Source organism: Vidua chalybeata, chromosome 9, assembly GCF_026979565.1.
Source record: "Vidua chalybeata isolate OUT-0048 chromosome 9, bVidCha1 merged haplotype, whole genome shotgun sequence".
NCBI classification, from domain to species: domain Eukaryota; kingdom Metazoa; phylum Chordata; class Aves; order Passeriformes; family Viduidae; genus Vidua; species Vidua chalybeata.
Window position 1 is genome coordinate 1,359,340 of NC_071538.1, and position 23,217 is coordinate 1,382,556.

General features: G+C 46.4%; 2 protein-coding genes across 5 annotated transcripts in view; both read right to left on the reverse strand.

Annotated features, from left to right (window-relative positions):
- Window positions 1-721: 721 nt before the first annotated feature.
- FASLG (Fas ligand) lies at window positions 722-3,729 on the reverse strand. Its single transcript, XM_053950988.1, has 4 exons — window positions 3,343-3,729; window positions 2,966-3,011; window positions 2,005-2,043; window positions 722-1,116 (listed from the first exon to the last, which is right to left on the reverse strand). The coding sequence occupies exons 1-4, from the start codon at window positions 3,727-3,729 to the stop codon at window positions 722-724; spliced, it is 867 nt and encodes a 288-aa protein (XP_053806963.1).
- A 6,241-nt stretch (window positions 3,730-9,970) lies between these two features.
- Window positions 9,971-23,217, reverse strand: part of SUCO (SUN domain containing ossification factor) — a 38,323-nt gene continuing 25,076 nt past the window's right edge. For 2 of the 4 annotated variants that reach the window (XM_053950354.1, XM_053950352.1), the window contains 11 exons: window positions 22,633-22,724; window positions 22,102-22,167; window positions 19,805-19,879; window positions 19,131-19,227; window positions 17,073-18,227; window positions 16,190-16,277; window positions 14,739-14,843; window positions 13,649-13,803; window positions 13,204-13,295; window positions 12,029-12,084; window positions 9,971-11,864 (listed from right to left, as the gene is read on the reverse strand). In XM_053950354.1, coding sequence (XP_053806329.1) covers window positions 11,418-11,864; window positions 12,029-12,084; window positions 13,204-13,295; window positions 13,649-13,803; window positions 14,739-14,843; window positions 16,190-16,277; window positions 17,073-18,227; window positions 19,131-19,227; window positions 19,805-19,879; window positions 22,102-22,167; window positions 22,633-22,724 — 2,428 coding nt within the window. In that variant the 3' untranslated portion in view covers window positions 9,971-11,417. Of the gene's footprint in view, window positions 11,865-12,028; window positions 12,085-12,855; window positions 13,019-13,203; window positions 13,296-13,648; window positions 13,804-14,738; window positions 14,844-16,189; window positions 16,278-17,072; window positions 18,228-19,130; window positions 19,228-19,804; window positions 19,880-22,101; window positions 22,168-22,632; window positions 22,725-23,217 lie in introns of those variants that run through there. The other 2 variants (XM_053950353.1, XR_008432329.1) reach the window with 2 other exon arrangements.

Below are 23,217 nucleotides of genomic sequence, written 5' to 3' on the forward strand. Positions count from 1 at the left end.
ACCCCAAGCCCCACTGCCCTGCACTGCCGTGATGCTTAGATTGCACCTGCAGAGCCCGTGGCCACCCCACCATGCCCACCACCATGGTGTGGTCACGCTGCCACTTCTGGGACATCCCTCAGGGCACTGCTGCTCCTGGCACGTTCCTTGCAAGGCAGCTGGGATGAGTTAAATAAAGTGGTTGGGGAGCATTTTCTGGGGTGGGAACGGTCCATAGCTTAACAGAAAATGAACACAGCACCTATCCCAGGCCAGACAGCAGGAGGTGCCTGTGGTACAGCAGTCCCAGTGCTGGGCAGGGCCAGCCATGGCTCAGGGGGAGCAGTTGTTCACACTGCTCATCCCCACACCACTGTCTGTGGTGTCGTGGCACGACCCAGACACCTCCATGACACCCCCCAGCTGTCCCCACTAGGGCTGTGACACCCCGGGGAGCAGCAGGTCCCAGCATCTTCTTAGGCAGCGAGTAGTGAGCTCCAGCAGGGTCCTCAGCATGGCACTTTCCGAGTTTGTTGGGGTTTGTGTAAGGAGAATATGTGCAATTCTCTTCAACCTGGTGCTTTCCAGGTGTCTGCTTTCAAGCCTTTCCCAGTTGCTTGGATCCCCTCATGCTGAAGCCCAGACATGGTTTCTGGGTGGGTTTTGTGGTGCCCAGGCAGGACTCGGCCCTCACACGTCCGTGTGGGTGTGGGTGTGAAGGGGCTGCCAGCCATGCTCTGTTTCAAAGCTTAAACAAACCAAAGAAAGTCTTGGATTCCTCAAAGTTCACCAGGGCGATTTTGGAGACGTTGACGTGCAAGCTGTCCATCTTCCTGAGCTTGAAGAGAGCCCCCAGGTAGCTGTTGCGGGCCCACATCCTCTGGCCCGTGCAGAAGTTGGTGGCTTTGTCCTCCATGAGCACAAGGCTGCCCGGCGAGGCCGGGTTCCTCTTGTACACCACGTGGGACAGGAGCTGGCTGTCGCAGGCACTGCCGCGGAACAGGACCTTGGAGTACACAAAGTACAGCCCCGGCTCGCTGACCAGCAGCCCCCGGTTGTGGTACTGGATGCCACTGGTGTAGGCATGGCCAGAGGTGGGCTCCCACTCCAGAGGCAGGTCCTGCTGGGCTGGGTTGCCTGGAAGCCAAAACAAGACCAAAAAACCAGGTGGGAAGCACATTGGGTTGGGTGGGTTTTGCTCACACCCCACATCGCAAGGCGGCCGTTCTCCAAGCCTTGTCTGCAACGTCGGAAGTCCTCCCAGGCCTCACCCCTCAGCAACGCCGGCCCCAGGGCCAGCTCCTGCCCTGCACACCCCAAAAACCAAGCCAAAGCCAGGCCTCGCTGAGGAGCAGAAATGAGGGGGAGGGTTTTGTCTACGGAGCAAATTTCCACCGTCAGAGCAGACATGTCTCCCGAGGAGGAGAGCAAAGCCTCTGTGGGGTGGGCTCCTCATAACTCCAGCCATGGCACCCTGTGACCCCATCCCAGCTGCCATGGCACCCCCTGAGCCCATCCCAGCTGCCATGGCACCCTGTGACCCCATCCCAGCTGCCATGGCACCCCCTGAGCCCATCCCAGCTGCCATGGCACCCTGTGACCCCATCCCAGCTGCCATGGCACCCCCTGAGCCCATCCTAGCTGCCATGGCACCCTGTGACCCCATCCCAGCTGCCATGGCACCCCCGAGTCCATCCCAGCTGCCATGGCACCCCCTGAGCCCATCCCAGCTGCCATTTCACCCCCTGATCTCATCCCAGTTGCCATTTCACCCCCTGAGCCCATCCCAGCTGCCATGGCACCCTGTGACCCCATCCCAGCTGCCATGGCACCCCCGAGTCCATCCCAGCTGCCATGGCACCCCCTGAGCCCATCCCAGCTGCCATGGCACCCCCTGAGCCCATCCCAGCTGCCATTTCACCCCCTGATCTCATCCCAGCTGCCATGGCACCCCCTGATCTCATCCCAGCTGCCATGGCACCCCTGAGCCCATCCCAGCTGCCAGCCCTGCTTCCCAGCACGTACCTGTTACATGGGCTGCCCTCCTCACCTCCTTCCTCTGCCCTGCACAAAGATAGAAAAGACATTGGCCAGGAGCTCCACAGAGAAGCCAGCCCAGAGAGCAGGGGGGACACCTGAGACCCTGCAAACCATCCATCCCACTGGCCAGGCAAGAGACGGGAGAGCACAGCTGGGAAAGCTCTGCCTGCCCTGCAGGGCTGAGCTCCCTTTGGAGAGATGGGCCCATTCCAGTGACTCGGTATTTGGAGCCCATCCCACTCCATCCCTTCACTTTTCCTCAACATCTCCTTCATCTTCTCTCATTTCAGAAGCAGCCTTTTCTTTTCTCGATCCAATTAAATTTTCCTCTCTGCTCCCCCTTCTCATTTACACTATTTTCCTGTTTCTATTTCTTTATCCAGCCCCCCTCAAGAAATTCAGGTTTATTATTTATGTTCAGCCTCTGCTAAAGAAGCCTGTGATCAGAGCACTGGGCATCCACTTCAAATGAGAGCTCACCTTCCCCTAAAGGGGAAAATTTAGTTTAGGACTTGATGAAAACCAGGACTTCGCTTTGCCAAGAATTTTGCTATTTCAATTTTTTTTTTTTTGATTCAGTATCAGAACAAATTTGAAAATAAATGGTCTAATTAATAAAATTCTCAAGGGAAAAATAAAACCTTTTCAGATCTAGAAAAAAACTGTCTAGAGGACTGAAAATTTCTTTCTGACTTGGCCATTTTTGAAAAGGATATCCTCACTTATAACATTAACATGGAATGCAAAAGAAAAGCAATAGTTTGGAAGTTTAAACCACAATTCTTAAATTGTTCCACCCAAATTGAAACCTTTTTTTTTTTTTTTTTTTTTTTTTTTTTTTTTTTTTTTTTTTTTTTTTTTTTCCCTAAATGAAATCTAGAAGAATTGGCAGGTTCTTGTGGAAAGTTTCAATTTCAGTGGGTTCCCCCTGCAGGCACGGACTCACCTGTGAGTCTCTGAGAGGCTGGAGGGATGTGCTCAGCGCTGGCAGACTGGCAAGAGAGAAGAGGGACAGTGGCTTAGGCTGAGAGCATGAGCAGCCGGGGACTGCCTTTAGCAGCGGCTCAGACTGAGGGTTTATCTCCATGGGGAGCTGCAAAGTGCTAAGAAATTCGCAGGGAGAGAGCTGGCAGCGCTCAGGAGCACGGAGATATGCTGATAAATCAGTCAGGGGCTGACTCACGGGAACAAGCACCCCCTTCCTCTGTCGCAGCAGACACCGAAGTGCCACCATCCTGCCCCTTGGGAGCATCTCAGCCCCCGTCCCAAGAGCTCCTTTTCCCCGTTTCCCCAGGGACCTGCGCCCAGCCAGGCAGACCTCACCTCTCTGAGTTCATCCACTTCCTTCTCCAGGTGAAAAATCTTAAATATGCTCAGCCCCACTCCGGTGAAGGCCACCAGGATCAGCAAGAACATCACGAGGAAGCCGGCGCTCCTCCTTTCTCCTCCGCTGCCGTTCCGTGGCTTTCTGCCCCGCTCGGGGACGGGCGCTGGGCAAGGAGCCGCGGGGGCAGCCGTGGGGCAGGGAGCCCCTGCGTCGGCACAGCCGTCCACCCAGAAGATCTGCGGGTAGTAGTTCAGGTTCTGCTGCACGGGCGGCAGCGGCACGGGCCGGACCTGCCTGCTGGGCTCGTCCTTGCGGCGCCCGAACCCCGCCGGGCCGGGCGCAGCCCGAGCCCCGGGGGCGGCTCTGCCCTGCTGCGGCTGCATCCGTGCGGCTGCGAGGGATGCTGCGACTCCGAAAGCCTCGAAGCATCAGCAGCAAAGCCCCTTCCGGCCCCGCTGGGGCTCGGGACCCACCCTCCTCCCACAGCCCCGCTCCGGGGGCCGCGCTGCCGCCCGCGGCTCCGCGGTCCGACACCCGCAGCCGCTCCCCGAAAGCGCCCGGGCCGCTGCCCTCCGCACTCCCGACCGCCGGCACGTCTGCCCAGCCACAGGAGCGGCAAAGCCTCCGGCACCCTGCACCGCAAGGGAGGGACGGGGCCGAGGAGTCCTGCCGGACAGGGGATGCAGAGCCGAGCCCGCGGAATGCGGGGATCGCTCCGTTCCTCGCCGCCGGGCATCCCAGCCGGGCAGCTCCGCGGGGCACGGTCCCGGGCACAGCGCACGGACGCTCTCCTGCCGCGGTAAAAGCCTCAGAGAACAGGAAGGCAGCCTGAGCAGAGCTGCCCCAGCGGGAGCAGCCCAGGCAGAGCCAGCTCCGGGGCTGCCCTCCCACCTTCCAAGGAAAAACAGAGTCCAGAGCATGCTGCAAGGGCCAGCACTTCTAAAAGCTCATTACAATATCCTAATGAAAAGAGACAGGGACATTTCCATTTCTCAATTTCTATTCCTCATGTACTGCAGATTTCTAAGTGGGGACAGTGAGATTTCCCCACAGATTTACAGGTGCACACGAGCAATTAGAAACACTCTTTTCTTGCACTTTACAGACCCGTGTTGAAGTGTGTATTTTTATGGGGTAATGTTTAAAAAAAGGAAATGCTTAACACAAGAGCAAACCAGAGATTAGTTTCCTGTGGCTGAAGGAAGCAATCACAATACACAGACTTTGATCTTGAACATCAAAACTGGGATCTGAAAAGGGCACATTTGAACCTTTGTACACTTGTTTCTCTGAAGCAAGGGCTCAGCTTTGCCTGCAACCACACCAATAAATCAGATGTGCTGACAAAGTCTTGCACCACCAGACACCCCACTGCTTTTTGAAGATATTCACCAGCCTTTCGCTTCAGCAGCAATCCACATTACAGGTTTCAACAACCCCATCTGGCTCTTCCTCACACTTCAGGGTTTAAGAGGCACAGAAGCAACAGAAATCCAAATCCAGCAAGTTCAAGCTTGGTCATGCCTAGCCTGGCTCAGTCCCCCTGTCTCTGTCCCAGAACAGCCACCCAAGGACAGGTCCCCATCCCCTCCCACAGCTGCTACAAGAGAGGGTCACACGATGGCTTTGCCTGGAGAGGATCCACTCGCACGTTTTTCTGACACTGTGTTAATGCCAACAGCTTGTTGAGGTGGGACTGAGGAGAGAGTAGCAGTTTCCCTTAAATGCCACAAGTGTTCTTACTCCACACCCACTGCTTCCCACTTTCACAAAGATATTTTTTAAAGGGTGGGTGAGAGGGAGAGACAAGGAAACCAACTGAAGCCATTTCAGCTGCACCTTCTTTTTGGATGCCCAGATCAAGAGCCTGCTAATACCTCATGTGGTGGCAAACCAAAGGTTGGGGCTATTTTACCATCAAAAATACTTAGTGCACAACATGCTTTCAGGGACCTCTCCCTCTGCTGGTCCTGCTGTCACTCTGTTTTCCTGCCACCCCCTTCAGACACCACAAGATGACAGACCCTGACTGGGAGATGGTGCCAGGCAGGGCTGTGTCTGCACAGCACATCAGGATCACAGAGCCACAGGATGGCTGGGGGTGGAAGGGACCTCTGGAGATCCTCTAGTCCAAAAAAAAAGCAGGCAGTGGTGCCTGCAGGCTCTGTGCTCTGCTGGCTTCCTGTGCTCAAACGACACAGGATATGAACAGGACTACTGAAATAATGGCAGGACAATTTGCTGTAGGTAGGCACTTCAGTCACGTAAATTTCGCTAGGAGGCCTAGAGCCAGAATTTAGACAAGGCTGAGGCCATCCTAACAAGGACAGCTGGGCAGGAAAACAGGGCATAAAGGAGGACAAAAGGGGTGTCAGCTTTGCCTTCACCACCCTATCCTCCCAGTCTGTACACCCTCTTTCCAGCAGCCCTGTTATGTCACTTGAACAGGAAGGAATATTTTCCATAGCCCTCATCAGAGAATTGTTCCCCTTTACCAAAGCAACAAAAAACATTACACAGACTGCAAAAGAGGATTTGCTCAGAAGAACACTCTCCTTCCCCAGTTCAACTGCAGAGGAGAGGTGGGAGCTCTTATTAACAAGACACACAATTATGTTAAAGTTGATGGTAGAGAATCAGCCAGCAGCTAAGAGTTTGTATCAGCAGGATTTAGGGACCTGCCTGAAACAGCCCAAAGAAAGCAGGACTTGGACAATGATCCAGATCTAATACTTGACAGAACATAAACCCTGAAACTCAAAACAAAAACTGAAGTGTGAACCTCTGTGTAGGAGAGGCTCTCACTGTGTTTTGGACAGAGTCTCTCTGGAAGCAATTAACAAATATTTCCCATTACACTAATGACTAGTGGAAATGTTAAAAAGCAACTCTTGAAAGCCAACAGGGCTGCAGGAACTGCACCCAAGAGCAACTGAGAAAGTTGAGAATCATTCGCATTCAAAAACACAGGATTCAACACCATGAGGACAGAGAATTGAATCAGAAGAAAACAAGGCAAGGAACAAAGACTGCAGATCGAGCTCTTCAGCTAGAAAACAACGTGCTAGAAATAAAGTAAGTCTGAAGCTGAGAGGCACCTCAGCTGGACATGAGCTTCCAGCAGGCAAAGCCCACAGCTCCCATGAGACCTCACACACAGCTCTGGACAGCTACAGACACTCCTGGAACTCACTTCACGAATCTTTGTTCAACTCCAGAGAGGCTCTGGAAGAAGTTGCAGGAACTGTTGGACAGAAAGGAGGTTCAAATCTGTCTGTTCAAGAGCAGGTTGGCAGGGAGGGATGGACAGCGTGTGGAAAACCTGTGAAGAGAGGGATGATTTCCAGCAGGAGAGAGCTCTTAAATCTCACAGAATAAAAAGCCTCCCAAGGAGCCACTAGTTGTGAGCCAAATCTGAAGGAGTTTGAACAAAAAGATGGATTTTTGACTGAACACTGGTACAGATGCTTGTGAGAGCTGCCTCCAAAGGGAGTGGGTCTCCATCTGCTGAAGCCTCAGAGGGATGTGGAAGGCACCAGAACTCACCCAGCCCTTGCAGTTAGCACCAACATCTTCATGTTGTTTCCTTTATTATGTGTTCATTAACAGTTTGGTTTCTCAAATAAAGGTGATGCTTTTCATTTCCTCAACAACTGCTCTCCTTGCTAGGAGCATTTGTTGCACATATAAGCCATGACAAGGACATTCAGATATTCACACTCCAGAACAGGTTTTAAAGTCCACTGTTAACAGCTCTGGCCTGGCATTACAGTGCCTAACACATCCTCTTCCAGTGAGCAAGGTGCTCTGTCCTCTCCTTCACCCTGATTCCAACAAGCAGCCAGCAGCCCTGGATTCAGCAAAACAGGGCCCTGTCCTGAGGTGAGAGAGAACCCAAGGGGCCAAAGCAGATGAGAACAAGTGAGAACAAGAGACTTTTGTTACTCTGCTGCTTTCATTTCTTCTGTGCCTGTGGTAAGAGCAGGGAAATGAGGTAGAGTGGTTATGAGGTAAGGGGATCTCTTCTGAGAAACAGAGCAGCAGGGTCATTCCATGGTGCCACAGGACAAAACAGAACAAGGTGCTGTGGCCAGTTGTGAAGAAGACCAAGAGAACGTGCAGGTGTTGAGTTCCTGTCCCCCCAGCTGAAGGGAGGGCAGACATTCCCAAGGGTCTCATTCCCAAGCCCTTCTGCAGGGTCTGTGCCCTGCCCCAGCCTCACAGAAGCTCCCAACTCACAGAAGCTTCAGTAGCTGCTCCCAGCTGTTTTTCTGGGAAAAGAGAAACAGCAGACAGAGACTGTTGTCTGCTGCGAGCTCACAGAGGACACAGCAGCTGGACGGAGGCTCCAACCACATCTAACAGGGCAGAAAAACAGGCCCCAAGGTGGCAAACGTTTCTGTTCCATCTCTAGGTCCACAAGGGGCAGAGCTCAGCTCCTCTGCATTGCCTCCCAAAAGCTGCCCTGCTGCGTGGGAGCTCCTGGTGACTCAGTGGAAAGCAGCACAGCAAGGACCAGCTGCAGCCCCCAGCCACTGCTCAGGATCACACAGCAGGAAGGCAGCAGGAGCCTCCTTGGGAGCTTGGAAGAAGTCCATCTGCTTGAATTAGAGAAGGGCTAAGTGAGCAAGGTGAGTGAGTTTCAGCACGAAGCGTTTCTGTGGAAGCTGTGGGAAGAGGCCCTCGTGGAGCTGTCACAAAGCGTGGCAGCAGCTGCCGTTGGACACTCAGGGTTTGCAGGAGATGAGATACCCCGCAGCACTCCGTGGGCAGGGCTCTCCACGTCCGTTCCAAATGAGGTGGAACATCTTTGTACCTCATGAAGCAAAACCTGCTAAGCTGTTCCACCCCGTGCTGTAACTTGGCAAAAGCAGAAGCCAGACACCACCTCAGATCTGAGTTTTCTGCTTACATCACCACACAGCTGGTAGGGTCTGCATCTTTAAGAAAGGCTGGTTTTCCACCGATATCGAATGTATATAACCCAAACACCTTACTTGGGCAAACACAGCAGTGCACTTACACCAGGTGTCTTTGCACCCATCCACCCTCACATGGAAACCTTCACATTAAAGATTTTTTTGACCTTGGGCTCAGGACCTGCCCAAGGACTGAGGGACACCATCCTCGCTCCAGCACACACTTTGGCTTCTGGGTGTTTTACACCAACAGCAGTCCAACCTTTGCTTGCAACATCATGAGACTGTCACACAGGAATTTCAGATGTATGAACTGTCTTCATTAGAAATTATTATTCCTACATAAAGTCTATAACCAATTTAAGAGACTTGATTCCATACAACCGAATTTTGAAAGCTAGATTGCGTGACATTAATAAAACTGCAAGTAAAAAATGACTCAAGAGCCCACATGAAAGGAAAACATTAGGCAACAGTAACCTGATGGCAAGAGAATTTTTTTTAAAGAAGTGGTTACAGATAACTAAAAGCAGGGTGGCAGCAACAGGTGGCATCTGTGGTTCAATCTCCAATCTCTTACCAGAACACACTCTCAAGTCTGCAAAACTGTAACTGGCCCTGTAGGTTCCTTCAGATGCTTTATTCCCATGGCACACTGCCTTGTGTTCATTACAGGACAAGCTTTATCACTAGTATATTTCCACAGAATGCATCAATTCCCTTAGACCTAAGTCAGGCACAGTATAGAGGGTATTAAGGGACCAGATTAGATTTACATTTGGTTTTACATCTGCAATTGTCAACTTGGAAATCTGAATGTGTAATTGGGATTTCAACATGCAGCCTCATTTATCAGCACAGGACGGAGCTGGGAGTCCTTTAGTTCATAGCCAGAGTGTCTGTTTGAAGAGTGCTTATTTTAAGAATTCAGTCATATCCAGCTTCAGGTGATTCTTACTGAAAAGCCCTGGGCAATAGAGGTACACACGCTTCTAACAAGTGACATAACAAGAGGAAGGAGTAAATGAAAGAAACCCATACTTCCTCCCTCCCCCCACAAAACACCCAGCACTCTCCTCCCTCAGCAAACTCCACATTCAATTACATTTTAAAACCATAGTTCTGTGATGAAGCAGAGTCCTGAGACACTTAAGTGAAAACTCAGTGCTGGGGAGGTCTCCTCTGACAAGCAGATGCTGGCCAGCCTGTGAATTTGGCTGCATAAGTCCTGCTGGGCTTGACAGAAATAAGTCACAGGGGGAGGGACCAATAAGGGGCAAACTTCAAGCTGAAAACTCTGGTTTGAGATAATGACTCTCTAACTTTCCTTTCAGGGCCCTTTGTACCCTTCACAAGCCTTAGCTCTGAGTAGCAATTCATTTCATACAGTTCTCACAGAAAGCCACCACATGCAGGGATCCCCCAGGACAAGGTGTGAACTGACTGCTGGAAACCTCTCCAGCAGTTTCACAGGGCCACAATTCCTGACCTTTCAGACAAAGCACCACTCAGCCCTCAGAATCCACTCCCCCACACTTTTCTTTATTTAAATAGAAAAACACATGTAGGCTGACAAGTTTATGAACTCCTTACTACAGCCCAAAGGATCCCATGTTCTAGTCCTGGGCTGATATTTTAAGACTAGTCCTTTGCGAAGAATGTAAGCCACAAGTTTGATTCTCAAAGGAAAAAAAATGCCAGTAAATGAAAGACAAAGTGTTCAGATTTATTTGGAAATTCACAGTTTCTAATGGCACTACAGCTCTGTAGTTACATACTCTTGCTCCACAACATTGGATGCTGCACTCTGGTGGTAGAAATTTTCTTCATCCAAGTTTAACATCCTTCTGAATTCATGTTCAACACGTCTGGTTCATGTGCTCTGACTGGCTAATTGTGCAGATCAACTCTGAAAGTACATCACTTTAAAGTACTCATAAACTAACAAGAAAGCAGCAAAAAAACAAAGGCTTTAAATAAGTCACATTACATACAATACCTAGGAAAGGCATCAGATCTGTTAAAAAGGGTACCACTAAAAGTGCTCAATAAATAATTTTGTACAACATGAACCTGTAACACCTGTCAAAAGGAATAACCTTTTGTTCCACTCACTCAGAACCACACTCAACAGTTCAGCAACCACACATCCTATAGTATCCAAGTACACAGTCACAGTCAAAATAAAAAACACTTGAGTATGAAATACCAGCCATACCAACACTGCACATTTGTTAGCCAATACAAAAGCAAACGTTATGGAAACACCTGCTGTGAACCAGCCCGAAGGCTCAGGCTCCCAGGCTTGGCAACCTCAACACGCCCAGAGCAGGCTCTGAGAATGCACCCTCACATTCTTCAGCACAACAGCAGTGAGCATTCCTCATCCACCTCCTCCAGAGAGCTGCAGCAGGCCATTCAGGTGACAAATGCATTCCTCGGCCTCATTCACCAAGAGGAAATCCTCAAGAGCCACCGTCACCGATTTTGCACATCAGAGTAAGCTCCGATTGTGACTGAAGGTGCAAGTAAACACAGTTGCCATCCCTGGTGAGAGATTTTCCTCAACAGTTTGCAAAACAGGAATCTAGTCAGGCAAGTCCATCTCTTGGTATTTTTACAGTATCCAGTCCACATTACTGAGTCCAGCTGAAGGCAAACATGTCCCTTTACAGCACTGTAGTGTTGCATCTTCAAAAAAAGCTAGAGAAATTACAAAATAAATCAAATGACAAACAATTGTATCTCCCCTCTTCCAGTGGCATTATAAATAGACAAAAGGCACATAAATATGGGAAGGTGCAAGAAATAGGAACAAAGCTAAAGGAAGAGGATTAGGCTTTTATCCCTATTCCACCCAACAAACTGGGTTTCAAAAAATTTCTGCCCCAGGAACTGTGAAAAAAAACCTTTATAAAATGAACCCTGCCCTCCCTCCCCCCGACGCTGTTCTCATAGGAAATTATCAGCCTTGTAAAGCTGCAGCTTATAGCCAAGATTGACACAATCCCATCTATTTAAAAAGGCAGAAACCAAATTTCTGAATACTTTCCAATGAGTTGAGCTCTTCGTCTCCCACTATCCTCCCACAGAATACCACAGCCTGTTCTCAAACGAACAAACACTCTCCTGTTTGAGAAGTTCAGCTAGGTTTAGATGTGTCCAGAGACTGTCGTGACACCGAGTGTTCCCACTGTTATATCTTTGTTTCCTTTGATTATGTCATGCAGACTTGGCATCGACCCCGACTTAGTCTGTATTAGAGTTTTTATGAGCTTCCCTTGGTCCGAAACTTTTGACCGTCTTCGTTTTATAGCCCTCTTCTCAGTCTTTGTCTTTTGGGTCTGCCCGTTGCACAGACTCGTGCACGCTGAGATGCCACAGAAATAGGACTCGTCCGACTGCGACGATGTCTCGGAGCTCCCTTCGGAGGGAGGGCCTTTGTAGGAAGAGTGATAAACCTCCCCAATGTTAGAGAAGTCCCTCTGGTTTGTGAAGGGCTTCCTTCCTTTGATCTCCCCATTGGCTATTGGGTGCAGGGGCTCTGTTGTTGGCTTAATAGTCTCTGGTTTTTCACTTTTGTACTTGCAACGCTTTTTCTGAAACCACAAGTGAAAATAAAGAAGCGGTGAGGTTCTGGAAGGCAAGCAGAGCGTGCAAGCCAAGCCTAGGAACCAGCAGGGAGAGCAGCTGAGACGTGCACCACCTGCCAGCACAAACACCTCAGCCCCACCAGCTCCCTCCCCACAGGATGAAACAGTACCTTCTTCTCTGGGGAAAACTTCAGGGGCTCCACAATGTACAGATCCTCTGGATCCACTGTAAGAGAGAGAACAGACACACAACAGTGCTGACACTGCCAGCTCTAGAGCGACACAGTCCCAGCTAAACAGCAGCACGACAAAATATTCCACTGAGTGGGCACGTTTCTCCCTTTGTAAGTGAAGGGGGGCACAACACAAACACTTGGAAGTAAAGTCAGCACACAGAGAAATTCAAATGCCCCTGTGCTGTCGTGACAGCTGTCAGTGACACACGCCTGAAAACCCCTGGCCTTCTCACAGTTACGGTCATGGGAGAAGTGCAAAGAACATTCTCTGGGGGAAAGGAGGAGTCAGTGCGTGCTGAAGTCTAGGAAAACAAACTGCTCCCAGTGTAAGAGTGTGTCATGTGCAGACTGCCCCTGACAGCACAGATGTGCACCCACCAACAAGGCAGATGTTCACACTGGTGTGAGACCAGTGGGGAGAATTTGGGAAAAGCACTGTTTTGAAAAAAAATTAGTCTAGGCCTTAGCTAGTGTTCATGGCATCACACTGCCAACTCCAGAGTTTTAATGGAATTTTATTCACGTAACAAACCTGTGAGGCAAGTTTGCTGCACCCAGAAGAGCTGTGTCAGCAGCATACTTGGTATTTACTATGGTCTGCAACACTTGCTTTTGCATGACACTCCTGGCCTAAGAAATCAAAATTGAGTTGTCCCAAATCTACCATGAATACTACAAAGATCAGATCATTCCTCATACCCAAGCCAAGATAAATGGTCTAAGCTTTCTTACTGAAGTTGTTAAATTTGAATCCTAATTACCTGCCAAGTTTCAAACATAGGCTATCAGGTCTTCATAAAAGTAGGACACTCAGACTTCCCACGTCTGGCATTTCCAAGAGGAAAAAAAGCTACTTTCTGCAATCTTCACAGCTTTGCAGTCCCGAGTGCCTGCACTGATTGCTCCTAACCCTAAAAAAACCATCTGCAGAGCAGAACAGATCTACAGCAAAAACTGCATGTAAGGTTTCAGCATAATTCAGGACAGTTCTGTGAGTATCTGGTAACTTGCTCACAGAACACCTTATCTCACAGAACACATACATGAACACACACATTGTGCAGCTCTAAGAGCAACACCACAGACCAGATGTATGATATGAATAATACCTTCTTTACCAGCTAGCTGAAAAGACTGGGATCTGACCAGTGGAAGGGAAGTTCTTCTTTTCAAATTCATATCATCATAGGAAGAGAAACACCTAGGAAATTCCAGAAAAGCTTTTTTAACACATTTTCCTCAGGACTTTGTCATGTACATTTCTCATTAAAAATCATTCTTGGCAGAAAGACAGAACTGTCTGCTGAGATGCCCAACAAAGCCTGGCTAACAGACACAGTACTGCGTTTGCTACAAGTTATCAAGGCATATTTTTCAAGTGCAGTAACCCCAAAATGCTCCTAGGAGACTGTTATGATCAAGAGCCCCTTGCTACCAATTCTGAGTGTGCAGAAAGAAGACTCAGAATTAAAGCAGATGTGCCGGTACCAGCAGACTTAGAAAATATTAATAAAAATTGCAAGAACAATTGAGTTTCAAACATAAATACATTACCTTTTGGGGCTAGGGTAGTGATTGCTTTTGGGAATTTTTGAGAGGTAATCTTCACAGAACTGAGAAGGGCTCCTGCACCGCTGCACAAAAAGCACCAAGCCCAGGATGAGGCAGAGAACCAGAGAAATCACCAGGTAAGTCTGGCGATCAGAAACCTGCAGGGATTTGAGACAACTGTTGAAGACACAACAATTCCGTGACATTGCCATTCTTATGTTTTAAGCTCTGAAAGACAAGTGCTATGTTTTCAACTCACTTTTCTTTAGTTTCACTAAACACCTGTTCATATTTCAGTAATTTTTCAGAGGTTTGAGGCAGTCTATTGGCTGTGCAGCATTCAGGAGTGCAGGCTGAATCCCACTAACTGCTAACAGGACAAGATTCCCCTGCCTCCAATATCAGCACAAGTACGGAAGCTGCCACCTCCTGCAAAAAGAGCATCCCAACCTCCCTGAAAGCAACACACCTCCCCTAAGAAAGCAGGCTCAGAAAGTAACTTCTCTGATTCACAGCTGACACGGATGCAACACTATGGCAAAACTAAACTGTATTTTTTATCAGCTGACACTGCACTACTTCACAAAATACCATTATAATCACTTGATTCAATGTGGTTTCACTGACCACAGCACTCAAACAGGAGCTCAGCCAGCCAGGCATCAAAGGAGGAGTCTCACCAAGCGTTAGCTCAAGGGAGGTCTTTGGCAATATGCACAAAATATAAAAGATCATGTTTATGGTACTGCTTGAAATGTCAGGCAGTCAGAACATAAACACTGGAGAGAAAACGTTCCTAATATTGCTGCCAAGATCTCCCTAATCTCTAAAGATGACAACAGCCAGTAGGGAAAGGAGAAGGGTGCCTTGGCTCAGACTACAATCATGGAGGCTAGAGAGGCTGCAGTAACCATGACCAATTTTGCTATGCACAGGACAGCTCATGTTACTCAAATCTGCAGCTAGAAGTTTCAGATAGAGTAGGCTGAAAGCAATACTGCAGACAATTTAGAACTCAATTGGAAGACTGGTCTCTTCAAATAGAGATGTGATAGACAGATTCATGCATCTATTTCCTCTGGATTGCGATTACCTCACGTTTCAATTCCGCCACCGTCGCTGACAGATTGGAAGCCAGCTGGGTCATGTTGGTGAGCTGTGCTTGTAACAGCTGGATTGCCTCTGTCTGACGCTGATCCTGTGGTGAACAGAGTCATGGGCATGCTGTCAGTGGCCAGCTTCCCACTGTCACATGCACTCATGGCTACAGAACCAGTGTTCTGTCTGACACAGCAAGGCACTCAGCAGCCACACGGCCTACCCAGCATTGTTTCCAACACAGTGCTCAGGTAACATCTTTGTTTGTCAACTAACACCTCCTACACATTATGCCAAGTGCATTTCATTAGAGAGACTTCTGCTGTCCTCACCACGGGCAGAGTGAGCAGGCAGCTCCACACAGTCAGTGTCAGGAGGCACAGAACACACACACAGCTGCCCAGGCACAGCTCCAGCCCAAGGCTGATGCACAGGCAGCAGTTAAGGACAGGAGCCCAGACCAGCCAGGAATGGCTCCTTCCCAGCTAACAGCTGCTGCATGGAAGAGCCCTAACAGGACTCAATCCTATGAGGAATTAAGGAAGGTGAGCAGAACACCAGGGAGAGTAACCTCAAACTGACCAGCAGTGATACTCGTCCAAAAAAAAACCTCAAACCCAACCCAGAAAAGGCAACACATGAAAGCTGCCATTTTTTTCGCTGTTCATGGATGAAGAAACTCCAGGCCTGAGACTGCACTTCAGAAACTTCCAGACAGTTTGGGATCAAGTCTGCTATGCCACGTGCACAGCTGCTTTAGTGAATGTTTAGCACAGCAGTTACTGCTCTATTTCACAGCTGCTCAGGAAAGTCAAGATGGCAGAGCAGGGAAAATCCACATTTTAAAGAATGAAGTTAAGGTTTTGTTACATGCACATCAGTTTTAAATGCAGATTTGGCCTAAGCCATTACTGTACCCCTCTGCCTTGCCATAGGTTCAGTTTCTTCAGCAGCAGGGAAATCGTCTATCAATACTTTAAATCAGATATGAAAAACGAACCAAGTTTAAAAAATTGTTTTGAGTGCAGTTACAACCAAGAAACAAGGGTTGGAACTGACCTGGGTAACTTTTTCATTGACAAAGACATTAAAGAGTTTTAGCCATTACCAAAGAATTAAAAAGTTTTAGCCATTATCATAAAAGTTTTAGCTGACAACTGATCTTTTCTTCAAGTACAAAATCGGAAAACAGAGCTGAAAATGGCTTTATTCTGAAACAACTGAGAACATGTCTAAAAATCTTATAATGGACAAAAACAGGGAAGCATGGAATGGATGCTTTCAAAAGGCAGATCTACAGCTCAGCTGGTAGAGGATTTCTGCACCTCTGTGGCAGAGATTTCATTGAAGTCAACTGCAACAACAGACCCAGGGGTTTCTCAGGGCTTCATTAAGAGCAAGCCCTTCTAACTAGGAAAACACTGCAATACTCCAAACAAATCATACCTGCTCTTCTGCTATTCTTGAGGTGTTCTGAAGTTTTATTATTGTTTTATTGAAAGCCTTCTGCATTTCTTCCATTTGTTTTCGGTACCTAAAACAAAGAGTGTTTAAGGCTGAAATATTCGTGCACAAAACTCCTCAGCTTAGACTTGTCTTCAGAAAACATGACTATGCCAGCAAAAACCTTCTCTTTGCCCAAAGAGCTTTATTTAAACATCAAGTGGTACCTTTTAAGTTTCACAAATAAAACAGATGTGCCTTTTGTTTTGTTTTTTTCCCCCAAGGTTATGGTCAAATCTATTTCAATACCTTCAAGCTCAGTGCCAATTTACTGAATTCACTCCGCAGAATAAATCTAAGTGTGAGTCCCTTCCTTGGAACCAATTCTGAAATGGGTGCATCTCCCCACTCTCCTGTAGCTAAGGAACACCACTGATAAACAGTAATAGACACATCCTTCACAGGAAACTTTTGGTTGCCTCTCCACAGTCACTTATTTAACCAGAGTTACTACAGATAACAGAGTAGTTTAAGTGGAAACAATTTAATAAAAAAGGCTTTGAAGGTCTGTGACATTTAGTTCAACAGCAACAGAAGGATGTGCCCTTTTGTAGAAAGAATTATGGACAGGATTAGTGCCTACATCCTGACAACACTTTATCCTTTTAAAAAACCCACAGCAATACTCCTCAAAATAAAACAAACAGTATTTTATGTGAAATACAAAGAGGGAATAAGCCCTGATTCACACAGGGTAACTCCAACAGCCACCTAGGCTTGGGTCCCTTCCTCAGCTTTCCATAAAGCTTTAAGCTGTGATTTACCCCCTGCCCAACTTCCCCTGTACTTCACAGCCTGGACTCTTACCAGCGCTGCTCAGCCTCACCTCTGACTGAGCTCTTCCAGGTAGCGGCTGCTGAGGGACATGTTGACCTCCAGGGCCTTGATGCGGTTGTTGAGGCGCATGAAGACGGATTCCTTCTGGTTGGATCCATGGACGAGGTTCCCGTTGGCATAGCCCAGCTCCGTGGAGTTCTGCAGCTCAGCATAGAAATCTGTGGCTGTTCTCTGCGGCCCCCCCGAGACCGGGAGCGCCAGCAGAGCTTCTTCCGCCGCCTGCTCGTCCTCCTTGCTCTCAGCAGGCACGGGAGGCTCAACAGGAGGCACGGCAGGTTTCTGCACTTCTGGAGTGCTCTCCTTCCCTTCTACAGCATCACTGGCTACCATGTCCACTGTGCTTTCAGGCTGCAGAACAGTCTCTGTAGGCTTCAGAATCACTGGAGTAGCAAAAGTCTCTCTTGTGCTCATCTCCTTTACCTCGGTGGCCACACTGGGCTCGGGGCTTTCTTCTACAACTGAGCTCTCAGCCTTTTCCATTTCAGTGCTGAGCTCTGGGACATCCACCTGGGGAGTTGCCCTTGGTGCCACCTGGCCCGAGTCTTCTTTTGGAGGCTCCAGCACCATGTCTGTTGTGGGGGATGGCTTTGTTTCAGAAGTAACTTCTAGGAGGAGGGACTGAGAGACAGTTTGAGGATGGCTAGGCTCCAGCTCAATGGACTCTGTGGTCTCATTACTGGTCTCCTCATGGACTGCACTGAAGTCAACTGCAACAGCAGACCCAGGGGGTTTCTCAGCTTTGCTGTCCAGCTGCTCAGGCAAAGGCTCCTCTGCTGCTGTCTGGGCAGACTCAGTTGGAGATGGCTGTGGCTGCTGCACGTCCACAGGGTGAGGTGGCCTCTCTTCACCTCCAGTTTTACTGTGCTGCCGATGCTTGGCTGCTGCAACTGAGCACCACTTCAGCAGGTACTCTGAGAAGGTGGAAATGCAGCACACAGCTGCCATGTCACAGCAGTACTTCTCTGTCTCTAGCTCAAACCATGCTGCTGCTTCCTCTTCCTGCTCATCACTGGACAGCAAAGTTACTGTGGACTGGCTTGTATCTTCTTCATACTCCTGCACTAGCTGAACAATTGGGCTTTCTTTAGTCAAATCCACCATTAACTGCTCCTTCTCTATCTGTGGAATACCTGTAGTAACAAGTCTACAACAGAGTTAAAGACAAGGCGTTAATTCAACAGTTTTATATCCCTGCTCCAGAAGACTGAAAATAGTCTTTCAGAAAATTAGCAAAGCTTAGTCCAATGACCAAAGGCCAGTTTTGAGACAGAAATTTTATCTGGTGATTTTCAGTCCCAATAGGCAAGCAAATTATTTCAAACCCTGCCTCTCAAACAGCAAGCCTTCTCAATTAGATATTGCCCCTTCTCTGACCCCTGAAAACAGACACCAGTTCAAATCCTCGTTTTACACAGCAAGCATCTTACTCTGCTGATGCAATCCTCAAATGCAAGAATCACAACATTCCCACTGACCTTCCTCAGTCTCACAGCAAGAGTGATAGAAAACCGTAAAGCCACTCAATACAGCACAAGTCACGTATTAACATTTAAGAGCCAGGGTCTTGGCCTTAAGCAGCCTAATTATCAGCAACTGTAATTACTGAAAAACAACAGAATCTATACAGAACTTCTCAAGCTCACTCTGTACATTTGCATACATGTTTTCATTAGGGGAAGTCTACCAAAGTATAAGCTTCCAAAACAGAAGTTTGTCACCACAATTTAACTGAAGTTTCAGCAATACAATTTACATTCCTAATTAGTCTCCCTTGCAGGAGACCACAAAACCTGGACCAATAGTAAACCAGTTTCTGTGTCAAAACAAAACACACCGTAATGGAAATAGGCTATAATAGACAATAACAAAAACACTAAATGTCTCTGGTTAGTGCCACTACCATACTACAGATTTTACCAAATACTTGTTTTTTCCCTTGTTTAAGTCTGCATGCCATACCTGAGCATCCTACTACCAAGGATGCAGACTGGCCCATGTTTGTCTCTGCTTGGAGCACATTACAAACACCCCAAGAGCAATCACTTACTCTGGTGAAGGAACAGGTGTTGGTTCAGGCAGTCTTGGTGCAGCTGTTGAAGTTGCAGGGGTGGCAGTGACATTTTCAGACACACTTTTATTCCCAGCTGCAGGAAGGAGGAAAATGTGAACACGGAAATTCAAGAGCCATCTTTGTTTTCAACAAATTCTGAGGTCTGGATTTATTATTGGTGGAGTTTTTTTATTATTAACTCTGTTATCAAATTAATTGCAGATGTCATCCAAAGTTATCTGAATGAAATGCTACTGACAGTTTCTGAGTATGATGTTGTGGACAGTCTCAAAATACTTTGAGAAAGAAGCAGCAACTTAGGACTTTACAGCTTCAGCTAGGTAACACAGAGTAAAGCTCTCCAAATAAAGCTGAATAAGCACATGTGTCATCTTTGTATGGGTTTTCTTCTCAGCAAATTCATCATCTTTGTTCCACTTCTCAGTCACTAAGTTCTATGACACTAATCAGGTGTGCCACAAAAGGTGAAAGAAGTAATTTAAACCATCAGACTATCCAACTCCTCACAAAAAAAAAACAACAAAAAAAAAAAACCAAACAAACAAACAAAAAAAAACCCCACAAAAAAAACCCCAAAAAACAAAAACCAACAAACTTAACAAAGAAATGCAAACTCTCCAGAATGCTTTTCATCTAAAAAACTACAGTACCTTCAGTTTCAGATGAGTCTTCACTTTTGGCTCCAAGCATATTGGCAGCAATGTTCACCATACTCAGGATAGCATCTAAAAGAGACAACAACTACTCAACAAGGGCACTCTCAGAGGGCCCAGAGATCAGCAGCACCAAGAAATTTGCTATTTTGCAATACTTGCCCAAAATGAATCACAGTGTAAGGACATAATACCTGGTCATTCTATTACACTGGAGGCAGCTGCTTCTTTCAAAGGTAAATGTATAGGCTAGAAACCTGTATTTGAAAACCTGTACCATAACACCTACAGATCTGGCTTACACATAGATTTATTTTAAGGACCTGTTAAATAGGACAGTTCCTCTCCCCTCTGAATTCACAGAAGTAAATTCCAAGAGGTCCTGCTCTACATCAGCACAGGAATTGAATACAGCTACTCTTTGGTCTTGATATTGACAACAAATATAATTGCCAGGCTTATTTAGAAGATGAGGAACAGGTAAAGAGCACTATATTGTAAACACACAGAAGCTGGCTTGATTTTGCCCATTTCTCCCCCACCACCAACATATTGCAGTGTATGTCACATGGCCAAAGTCATCATGTTAAAGAGGCATTTTTTAGTGGCAATGACAAATTCCTTGAGCTCCAGGAAGTTGTGTTCAGAACTTTGGTTCTGCCTTTCCTCCAGAATATGTCAGAAGCTGCATTCCTGATTTATGTTAATCTATCTGGGTTTGTATAATGGGAAAAGTCACAATAGTCAAAAGATGCTAAACTTGATCTATGGATGGTTTCTTACGAAAAATGAGAAAATGAGGGAGAATACAGAGTTGGTATAGAAACTTTACAACTGGGAGAATGGCAGGAGAGAGAACAGTGAGCCACCCTCAAAGGTTCAGACTCATGGAAGACTGCAAAATGCTTCTTATGAGATTAAATGTCTGAGAACCATCCATCTCCTCCTCAGAGGACTCTCTTTCTCAGTCTACATTTAAGATGCAAAATGGAAACCTGTCACATTTGTCTATGTGCATATTAAAAAACCCCACCAAAAAAACAAACCCCACAAACGCTACTCCGTCCAAAAGAGGAGCACTGACCACTCTGACAGAGAGGAAAGCTCTCAGTAACAAAACCCACCAGACAGAACTAAATACTGGTCACTGCAATGTTTCAGAGAGACAGCTGAGCACCATCAGCAACAGGTGTTTCAAATCTTTTAATCTTAGCTTTAGTAGTCTAAAAAATTAAATGGAAAGTCACTGCATTTTTCAGACAGTGAATATAAACTTGTAATACTGCCCTTGCAGACAGATCATGTAAATATGCATCACCAAGATAGCTTGAAGATAAAAAGTTCAGAAGTCACAAAGAAGAGATAAGCAGTGTCAGGGAAGAATTTACTGCTTTATCTCACCTGTGAGAGGCACACATGTAGAAATAAACTGCCTTTTCAAGTATGTATTTCTCTTTTGAAAACTGTTCTAAGCTGTGAATATTCCTGTCATGACTTTATTCTCAGGAGACAACAATGGAAAAAGTATGAAAGATATCTGTAGCTCTGATCCCCTACACAATGAAAGCAAAGCCTGACTCCAAACAGCATTAACTGAGTGCAGATCTACACTAGAATAAGAAATCTTCATTAGCTGGGACAGAAGAGTGGTACAAGTGCAAGAGCTCCTTAGGAAATGGTGTGTGGAGGTGATACCATCCTGAATAATTCAGCACTGAATATTCAAGGATTCTCAGCCAAACAAACCCTACACATGGAGGTTTTCCAATGGGAAAAGTGAGAGGAGACAGTCAAGAACCTTTAGTTCTCTCAAAAACACACAGCCCTTACAAAGAACATAAATGACAGTATTTACATAAAACCTTCTCAGAAATCGTATCCTTCTCTCCCCCTAAAGTTGTACAAAGGAAATCTTTATATTGCCTCCTGTAGGTTAAGCATTTTAATTAAACACAGATTTCCAACATCCAAATAATTATGGTTCTAGAACACTTTAGTACTGGCCATTTACAGCCCTATGCAACTTCTACATGATCTTCAGTATTCAGAATCCTTAAGTACGGAAAACAAGTTTCCACAAAATAGATATCCTTACAAATTGGAAATTCATTTTCAGAACAGTAAGAACAATCCCCCAACTCCAAATTTTTAATTATTCTACTAAAGAAGAATCACAAATTGCTTCAGCGGAATATAAAAGTTGTAGATGTTGCACAACAAAATGTCATTCCACTTTCAATTAGCACATTTTGTTTTAAGCACAGAAATAACTTTTTCTAATAAATGATACTTACTTGTAGCAGAACCAAGAAGATTTTTTGAAGATTTTTCTTCCCCTGTGTTATAATCCAATAGATAATCTATGTATAAAGAAGAACAAGTTATGACTATTAGAATTTCATCTATCATGGGCAAAGAATATAAACCTCAAGATTTAACATGTTATTCAACAATGTCAACTTGACAGGTTGGAAATAAAACTACAGAAAGCTTGAGGTGAAATGGACACTAAGGCTAGAACTGTTTTGTGTGAGCTGCTGTATTTTAGTAATCCTTTCCTACTGTCAGCACATGAAGAAATTGCCTGTTCTGCCAAGTGAAACAGAGACTTATTACTATCATTTTAAAGCAACCCTCTACATAGCTACATTTAAACACATTGTCTAAAAGTTCAAAGGATTGTTGGAAAAGCCCAGAAATGCTGAAACACTGTCAACTAGTAAATTTAACAGTCAGATCTTTCATCATATGCAGGAAGTGATGAGCCACCAACACCAGCACAAGAGCTGTTGGAATGGCTAAAAATGCACAAAATATTTGCTTACCATAATCTTCATCAAACAGTTCCTGTCGTTCAGACTGATACTGAGAATCAGCTATTTCTTCATATTCTTCAACCATGCTAGTACCAAATACTCTATGATCAAAGTTTTAAAATAAAAACCTAGTATTAGGAATCTTGTGACATAATTGATAAGCAGTATTACCTTTATGTAACAAGTAAATGAGATGCAGTAGTTGCAGTCAGTTAAGCAAGATCAAACAGCAGGGATGATTATTTTCTCTAAGTTGTATCTACAAGGAACCTCAACAAGATCCTGCTTCTCATTCTAATTTCAAAGAGTCTTTTCTTCCTTTTAAACTCACAGCTAGACTTCCTTGTCTTTGGCTTTCCATGAGCTACCTCCTCTTCAGTTTCACCTTTGACTCGCTTTAGTAATATCTATTCAGAACTACCCCCCTCTGCATGCCACATTCTCTTTGACCTCTTCTGCCAAAATTAAATCAAATCAATCCAGTGTAAAGCAGTCTTGTGAACTAAAAATATGGTTTGACTTCCAATACCAGAGACCTCCCAGGTTCAAAACCTGGTTTTAGGAGCAGTACAGAGGCTGATGGTTCTCCAAATT

Bases quoted from the DNA above. Each gene is read 5' to 3' on its own strand.
- FASLG (XM_053950988.1), bottom strand. From the start codon at position 3,729: ATGCAGCCGCAGCAGGGCAGAGCCGCCCCCGGGGCTCGGGCTGCGCCC. The intron at 3,012-3,342 runs GTGAGGTCTGCC...CTCTCTTGCCAG, and splicing joins AAGTGGATGAACTCAGAGAG to TCTGCCAGCGCTGAGCACAT. The intron at 1,117-2,004 runs GTACGTGCTGGG...TTTGGCTTCCAG, and splicing joins GAGGGCAGCCCATGTAACAG to GCAACCCAGCCCAGCAGGAC.